This window comes from Chaetodon trifascialis, chromosome 7 (genome assembly GCF_039877785.1).
Source record: "Chaetodon trifascialis isolate fChaTrf1 chromosome 7, fChaTrf1.hap1, whole genome shotgun sequence".
Taxonomy (NCBI): domain Eukaryota; kingdom Metazoa; phylum Chordata; class Actinopteri; order Chaetodontiformes; family Chaetodontidae; genus Chaetodon; species Chaetodon trifascialis.
The window spans coordinates 9118890-9128148 of record NC_092062.1 but is presented as its reverse complement, the minus strand read 5'-3'; the positions used below and the strand labels follow the sequence as shown (position 1 = coordinate 9128148).

Genomic DNA, 9259 nt, shown 5'->3' with positions numbered 1-9259 from the left:
CATTGGCCCAGTGTCATTAACAACATTTTTGCCCGTCTTTCTTATATATATATATATATATATATATATATATATATATATATATATAGAGAGAGAGAGAGAGAGAGAGAGAGAGAGAGAGAGAGAGAGAGAGAGAGAGAGAGAGAGAGATTTTTATATATGTCAGTACAAATTCTTTGATCCATGACATTGTCACTCACCACTGTGTGAGGTGCTCAAGTGCATTTCCAGGGCCCTGGCTCCAGAGAAGCTCTTGTTGCACTGTGGGAATGGGCAGATACTCGGGGTCTGATGGGGACCAGTGTCGTTTTCCTCCACAACTGTCTCTGGCTCCCTCTGTCGCCCACTGCAATAGTACATCAGATGGGCCTGTAGGTTTCTCTCGCTCCGAAACCAGATTCCACAAGCTTTGCAGGGAAAGATGTCCTCTGGAGACACAAGGAAGGGGACAAAGGGGACATGATATCAGGATACAGTACTTTCATATTTATGCACAAGTATAAAGATAAAAAGCTTGCACAGATTCATACACACATACTTGTCTTCTTCTACAGTTCTGACTCTGAAAGCCTGTGTTAAAAGGCTTTTCCACCAAATCCTCAGCTGCTGCATATCGCTGTGTAGCTACCACTGGGTTGGTGCCCTTTCTCAAGGGCAAACAAGAACACTGGACCATCTGCTTACAGAAGCCTCCCTGTTGAGCTGAACCCAGATAGCCTTCGCTAAGTAAACAAACACACTATTTGCATGAGGCGTGTATTTTGCAATTAACACATTAGTTCGAGCCTCAGTGTGTTTATGTGAACCCAAAACTTGAAGGTCGATGGCTCTTATCTCCAGTGCAGAGACTCATCTGGGTTAATCTACGCCCAGCGGAGACGACGCTCCTTGTTAAGCAGGTGACTGAGTGCAGGCTGTGGACTGTGTGTGTGTGTGTGTGTGTGTGTGTGTGTGTGTGTGTGTGTGTGTGTGTGTGTGAGTGAGTGAGTGAGTGAGTGAGTGAGTGAGTGAGTGAGTGAGTGAGTGAGTGAGTGAGTGAGTGAGTGAGTGAGTGAGTGAGTGTGTGTGAGAGAGAAAGAACAAAAGCATGCATGTGTGATTGTGCATGTCGAAACAAAAGCACATCTCGTTCCAGCTCTGTGTATGTGCGCTCATGTCGGTGCACAGACACTCACTGTTGACGATGGCGGTGGGCAGGATGGAAGCCATTGCGGCCTGCTGTGGCAGGAGCTGGATGCTGTCCAGCAGCCTGGCTGGGTACATGCCCTCGCTCAGAGACATGTGGTTCACTGCCTGCAGACGCGAGTCAAAGTCCACCGCAAACGCCACCAGCTCCTCGCCCTCCATCATGTTCTTGGTGGTAGTGCACCACAGTTGGCCACCTGGACAAAACAGAGATAGAGGAGACATTTAAATGCTTGCTGTGAGAGAAGAAAAAGCTTTGCTGCATATACGCATGAGTAATTCTTGACTTAAATGTCAGGGCATTATGCAACATCAGAAACTGTGCACATCTCAAAGACTCAGTAGTTCAATGGCGGGTTGGTTGTGTAACTGTGTAGTTGAAACCAGTGAAAAGTTGGATTGTTCTTAAGTCTAAAAATGTTTTTTAACTGTATACTGCACCTTTCCAGGAATTATAAAATATTCTTAGCAGTATTTTAACATGAAAAGCTTGAAGAAAATAAAGGGTTAATTCACCAAAATTACAAAAAAAAAAACCCATTTTGTTCTCACTTTTTCAGATTTTTGAATAGAATTTTTGGTTGTGGTCTTCAAAACTTTGAAAAATGGCGTTTAGAAATTGAAGCTGCGACAGTCCTTTCCAAAATAAGTGGCCACATTACTCTGGATAATCAACAGAGGATGCTGGCACCGGTTTTCATAAGGACTATATTTTTCTGTAGTTCCAAAGAAAACTGTCTACAGTGACGTCTGTAGATTATCCAGACTAACAGAGACACCTTTTTCAGAAAGACACACTGCTTTTTAACACTTTAAATGTCTATTTTCAATTATCTGAGCAATACAATTGAAATTCTAGTCAGATCCATGGTTTTGGCGTGGAGGCAGAAATCTCATAGCCAGATATCTAAAACCACAACTACACAATTAAAGGTAAATAATAAAATATGTTTTTGTAATTTGGCTGAAAAAACCCTTCAGAAGGTAATTTCTTTATTATCGTCTTTTTAGGCTACTTGCTCATATCCAGAAGCAAGGCAAACCTCAGCTGGGGTAAACTGTAGCCTACAGTGCTGTTGTCAGCTGGAACACTGAGACAGGTCCTCCATATTATTAGATTGTTGTGTTTTGGGATTAAGCATTCCTCTGAAATCTTCTGAACATATTCATTAAGTCAGAGAAAGGGGGAGGGAGCAGGAGAAAGACGGGGGGGTAGAGGGAGAGAGTGAAGGTTTTAGCTTAGATAATATTTATCTCAGCACATGACAGGCTTTTCAGCTGCACTTCATTTTCCATTGAAGAGATTAAAGTTTTTAATATGACTATTTACAGAAATCTGGCTGGGGAGATAACAACAAACTATGATACGCTACTGCTAAATGGCAGAATTAGGACATTGTTTCTGAGGAAAGCTGGACAATTAATTAAAGCACGCTGTTAGCTTTCAAAGATGTGCAAACATACCGACAGAGTGTCAGGCTGAGAGGGGACATGTGATTTGAGCCCTGGCTGATGTGGAATAAAGAGAGTCCTGAGGAGAGGTGTGAAGGCAGGGGGACGCAGCTAGAAAGCCCCCACACATGTGGAACACTGATTACTCATGTTTACACAAAACCTATGAATCACCAGGTTTAAAACCACCCTGTAGACATGGTGAAGGTGCTCAAGTAAGGCTCGGTATGAAAACAATCCACTTTTCTGTGGATTTATTAGACATGGAAAACCAGGGGATAGAAACAGAGCCGCCGTGACTCTCCACTACTACGTCATGCATTATGTATAAATCATTGTTAAGTTTCTAGAATGAATTGCCCCATTATTTCAATTCAAAATTGAATATTTCAGATTTCACATCACTGTTTTGATTAAAACCTCTCTCGCCCTTCCTATCTGCTGGTGAAGCACTGAAAATTAGACCAGCACAAACGTGTCAAAGGAGTGAAATAGTATTAAAATATGCTATCTTTCAAAGTCCCATTTGTGTGCAGGCTTCCTCCCCGTGAGTGTGTGCGTGCCCGCGTGAGCGTGTGCATGTCAGCGCCTCTTTAAAGAGCAGTGCCTATCTGTCGGCCAATCTGCTGTGACGAGACACACACTTCAGGCCGCTCCACTTCATCGTTTTGATTCTGTCATACCACACACTGCCTGGAGAGGCCCTTTGAATTTTTATCTCCTAATTAAAATAACAAAACTCCTCTCCACTGTCTGCCCAAGTTACCATCAAGGTAGATACAAACTGCCACTGACAATGGCGGGGAATATATCGCAGTCATAGCCACAAAAGTTTCTCTCCTCTGAATGGATCTTTTAGTTCAGACGCGCTCAGCTTACAAAGAGAATTATGAACTAGGCCCTGATGCTCAGATACAAATCAGTGTTTTTTGGATCAATCCAAATCAAAGATACTGTATGCTCTCCTCAGCTGAAAATGAAGTAGATTATGTGGAGTCTGATGAAAATGTTTTACTGCATTTTGACAGCAGAATATGCACTCAGATTGCATCCCTTCAGCCAAGAATGCTACAGATCCATCTGTTGTGTGTGAGAATGCTGGAAGTGAGTTTTTAGGACTGCATGTCCCAGTTTTACTGAGCTTCACAAAACACTGAGGCAGCACTTGTTACAGTCACTCAACCAAGACAAGGTAGTGAGATACATGTGCTCTGGCTGCAGGATTAAGGTTGAAACTACACTTACATTGTCATCAGAATTAGAAATCATGCTGTTCCTCTCAGATTTGTGACTGTTTTTACTGCAGTTTTCTACATTATGTGTCTGTATTTTGACTGTTTTCTGAAATGCATTATGATTGTAGTTCTTCACATCAATATTTTACACAAGTCATTTAGGAATCTAAAACATAATTCTACAAATGTTTGATTAACTATGCAACCATAACATTCACAAAAACAAATACAAGTACACATACATATCTACAGTGCATATATGCACTAAGCAATGTGTACAGACTACTGTGCAGAAACGTCATTTTCATGCACATATGGAGATGCAAGGCATAGAAACCAGACAGCACAGAGGCGTCAGGTGGGCAACAGCCAAAAACAATGTTCCATGAAGGAGCTCTGTCGAATGAGTTGTCATGGCGGTTTCCCTCTGACAGCCTTTTCATGACAGGTGATTTAAATCACAGAAACACAGGTGAGCCACCTATGACAATGGCATGATCCGTGTGAATGAGGGAGCAAGGGCGGGGGAGGTGGGTCAAGAATTAGAGCAAAAGACCAAAACCATAAGTCGTGAAACTGGGGAAAAGGCTGTGAAAAGTGCAGCTTGTGATTTGCACTTGTTTGCCTGCTAACTGTCTGCAGTGAGCTGCCTTTGTGCAGTGGCCAATGCAGTTGGAATGAAGGCTATTGTCTAAATCCTCCTGCAGAGCACCTGATAAAAGAATAAAGAACTATGACATATTCTAAAAACAATGGAGGAATTAAGAGGAGACAATAGGCCAGCTGCCTCATTAAAACAATCAAAAACGGCATCCTGTACGTAGTCCAGATAATTAAAAACCACTGCTTCCTACAGTCTCTCAATACCATATCCACCAGCTCACTGAGGCCCAGAGACTATGGCTCTGCTGGCTAAATGCCCTCTTCCCTCTCTTCCCTTTGATTAATGCTTTATTTGAACATGCAGTTGAAGATGAACATATGAAGGAATTCATGAAACAAAATTATAATGCAAACCCCCCCTATAAGTACTTATAAACTAATCAAATGTCTCAGGATGAATCGCAGGGCGTGTGTCCCCTCCCCTTTGCCTAAAGCCCCGAGAGATTTCAAAGTGCAGGCATCACAGGACATTTTTTAATTTTCTCACTTTAAATGACTTTATAAGAAAACGGATGTGTACAGTATCTGTATATGTATGGGGGAGGCAGGGAGAATAGAGTATGAGATACTTGAGCAGGAATAATTTTTTTTCCTGCTCCCTGCAAACGGCTACCACCACCATATCTTAATGAAGCTGCAAACAAATCTCTCATGCCTCATGCAAAAGCTGAGAGACAACAAAGCAGCAGAAATAACAGAAGGGCCCGGATAATTAAACTGGCCTGAAGACAGGTATTCAAATGTTGGTGTGTAAACAGCACAACTCTTTAATAGTTTAGCTGTAAAATGCGTAGTTAAGCACATCAGCACTTGCCTCTCCCATCTGTCCAAACACATTACCGTTGCAGAGGCCATTACAGCACTGGAGTACAGTCCCACTGCACCACAGCCACATATAATGGGAGGGGTTGGATGGGGCGTCTGGGAAAACTAACAGTGGCCCATTGGCATTACCTGAATGCATCACAGAGTCGTGTATTATGAAGCATCCCAGTGCACCTTGAAAAATGGCAGAGGTTGCGCACGAAGTCCGCAACATAAACTTATTTATAGAAGCACTCGATGACCATTTTATAAATTCTAAAGGGCAAAAATCTCACTTTTATATCACCAGATTAAGTATGTAACTCGCATTTCCTTTGTCAAGCCTGATGTTGATTTGCTCTTTTTTCCTTGCTTTGGCTATTCTGGCCCTTAAAGTTCTTGTCTTTGTCTATTGGCCCTGCACTAACTGCTGGTCTTAATTGTGAAGGGAGGCCAGTGGTGCCTGAAGCCACAGAGAGGGTTGTAATTAAAGACCTCTACTCTCCTTGTCTTCAAATCAGCTCCAACTCCTCCTGGTCAAATGGGAACAAGCTCCTCGCACCTACGAATATCAAGTAGCTGCATGTCGTTAACCACCAGTTCTTTATTTACCAAAGCTTTGCCATAGGAGGAGGAAATGACAGCGGCACGCACACACAAAACAACTTCCCAGTCAACTTCCCTGGGTCTTGTGAAAATATTTATCACAAATTGTGGGTGAATAATATCTGTATCTGCACCTGACAGCAGACGGTGTTGCGACAAACACTAAACAAATCCTCCTCATGAATACTGGTAAATATTTGGACTGTTTCTGGATCATCAGAATTGAACACATTAGGATGACTCATGGCTGTCAACCCCGCCATCACAATCCCTGGCCGGAGCAAGCAAGCAGCAGAAAGGAAAACGCTGAGTTAGACCCGAGCGGGAACATCATTCACAGGGTCAAACAAGCTTACTATTATTGACGGTACACTAAACTAGAATTAGCTGACTCTACTATTATTTCACTAAGGCACTGACACACATTGACTCTCTCTCTATCTCTCCGTCACTCTCCTCCACCGCCTCCTTCTCATGTTTCGGCTCAGCCACTAGGAGGCACTCTTCTCATGCTCAAGCTGCAGCCGGTGGGTGTTTGACTGTGATGATGCAGGGACGCCTCAGACATGGCAGAGCAGCATAGACACCAGTCTGCCTATACATCCTTGTAGGTAGGTGCTAAAGATCTTACTCTCATGAGAAATGCATTTGGATCAAAAGGCATTCTTCTGACCTTACTTTGACTTCATCCTTGCCTGAATGTTACGTTATGTTAGCTTAAATGTGGGACTGAAATATTCTAAGATTTCTTTTATGTTTAACACTCTTTTGTCTGTTGTTGCTGCATGTAAGTCATGACAGTAATTAAGCATGCAGGAATGCCTTTGTCACCTTTTAATAAATCTAATGTTTTACTTCTAAAATTTCGATATTGTAGTAGGAAAAGAAAACGGTCTCCTATTTTCCAGGGAAATAAATACTGTTCAGTAAATATGTGTTTACAGGACCCTGACTTGCCTTGTCTTGTCTGACACCCCAAACCCCCAGATTTCCCTCTTTTTGCACTGCAGCGCCCAGACTAATTTTAGCATCAAGTGTTTTTGCAGATATAGCCAGAACCGAGAGCTCATGGATGGCCTCGAGCGAATGGCACGCGGGTCAGAATCCACAAATTAAAAAGTCCTCCCAGGGGAGCCTCATACACACTGCTCTCTCAATAGTATACATTCACAGGCAACAAAGACATAAAAACAGCACAGCACACCGAACAATGTCATTCAACACACATTTATGAATTGTTTGAACATCACAAAAACAGTTCGAAAAAAAAAACAACCTAGCAATGATGTGATTCAGCAAATGCTTCACTGAGTAAAAATTAAATGTTTCACTTGAAATGAAAAGAGTTTCTCTGGCTGATCTCTGGAGATTCATGTCGCTTTTTCAACACAGTGAGACAGATACTGGCAGGGGGATGTTTGCCTGGTCATAGTGTGGTAATAATTTTTGAGGGAGAATTAGCAGATCTTTTTTTTGGTTCTATTAAAGTGCAACAGCAGAGGTTAGATATTTAGATTTCAATTCCTTACACAAATGAATTCATTTTCTACTGAAATGTATTAAATAGAGCAGTATTTCACACTCTGAACATCACCTGGCCTACTACAATTTTTAAACAAACTATTGTAAGATGTGCAAAAAATTCTGAATCCCAAACATTTTCTTTTTGACATTTTCATTTTTTCCAAACAAATTAAATGCTCCCTCGTGAACATTAACAGCTATTGAGAACATTGTACAGTTTCTATATTGCAGGTAACATGTGAGTTCTGTGCTGTCACTCTGAGACAATACCAGCCACAAATTCCTACAGTACAAAGCTGTTCTCCCTCATTAGCTGCCACACACACAGTCAGCTCCTCCCTGTCCACGGTAAAGTGGAGGAGACTATTAAAGGAAAGCTCTGACTGGCTCCTCTCCTCTCCGCTCCGCTCTGCTTTATTCTTTATTTGGACAGGTTTGTCCCATTGAGCACTCTATTAGCTATCCTTCTCTGTGGGTAGTGCTGCCTGTGTCCTGGTTGTGGCCGGCCGACATGTGTTTACTGCGGCCCCTGCTGTGGCGGCAGGCTGGTTGGGGGCCCGTCCTGACCAAGCCCTGCTAATGGGACCAGAAGACCCCTCGTGACAGGGCGCTGCTGTGTTGAGCACTGCAGCAGACCCTACCCCTCCCTCCTCTCCAGCTGCGGCCTCATGGCCCATGTCCCCCTACCCATCATGCCTCGGTGGGAGCAGGTGAACGGCGGAGGGCCAACGCCGGTGAGCTCAGTTTTCCTGGGAGAGCAGAGCGCCATCGCCACGCGCCTCAGTGGTTCCTCCAACATGGCTCCGGCCCTACGCCACATGGGCTGGCTGGCCAGTCAGTGTGTCTGTGTGTTTTTAAGTGTGTGTGCGCGCGCGTGTGTGTGTGTGTGTGTGTGTGTGGGGTGGGGGGTGTATGGTGGATGCCAGCCCTAATGCAAATGCTTGCCGTTTAAAAAATGGGAGCCTCTCTCCTCCTCTGTCTCTCCTCTTTGGAAAAGGTCTATTTTGGCCTTCTGGTGCTGGCAGTTATTTTTTTCCTCTCCAGAAGGACAGAGAGCCAGGGAGATGCACCTGTCATCCATTTTGAAATTCAACATTATTGATCTGGTCACGAAAAAAGGAATTTATGAAGTTATGTATTTTTCTTCATGAATACTTATTGCTTAAACATGCATCTTTCTTATTTGCAAAGTGTGTCTGTGCCTTATTTACGAGCATGCTAATTTAGTGTTCACAGCACAGCAACACACACACACACACACACACACACACACACACACACACACACACACACACACACACACACACACACACACACACACACACACACACACACCAGTCACCGGTGCAACATCCCAGCATGCCCTCTGTCTCTGCACCCCTGTAATTCTACATATTGCTTAAAGTATGTGCTAATTAAATTTTCTGTCGGTTTGCAAGAGAAATAAATAATCTGCAGCTAAAAGGCCTAATTGCGTTTGTCACATTGTGTCTCTGTGGCTGGGACATCGGGAGCACAGCCGCTGCCCTTGCTCATTGCCATTCTGTCGTCCTGGCAAGCCCCCGCGCTGCCCCAGGTATCACCACGCGGCCATCTGGAGCCGACATCTGTCTCTCTATTGATCACAAGGGTTTAGCACTTGATCAAACAGACTGCGACAGGAAATTGCTCTTTTCCCCACAGAAAAGGCCAATCGCCTGCGTGAGGGTAATAGAGTGGAACTGAGATGCAGCACCAGCGCGGTGGGCAGGCGGGCACGGGCATAGCCAGGCAGGCAGCGGCACGGCGGT

At 43.8% G+C, this 9259-nt stretch overlaps 1 protein-coding gene across 1 annotated transcript in view; it reads right to left on the bottom strand.

Annotated features, from left to right (window-relative positions):
• zfpm2a (zinc finger protein, FOG family member 2a) overlaps nt 1–9259 on the bottom strand; it is a 115972-nt gene that overhangs the window by 3855 nt on the left and 102858 nt on the right. The window contains exons 6-7 of the mRNA XM_070965993.1: nt 1176–1382; nt 201–428 (exon numbers count right to left, since the gene is read on the bottom strand). Coding sequence (XP_070822094.1) covers nt 201–428; nt 1176–1382 — 435 coding nt within the window. The remainder of the gene's footprint in view (nt 1–200; nt 429–1175; nt 1383–9259) is intronic.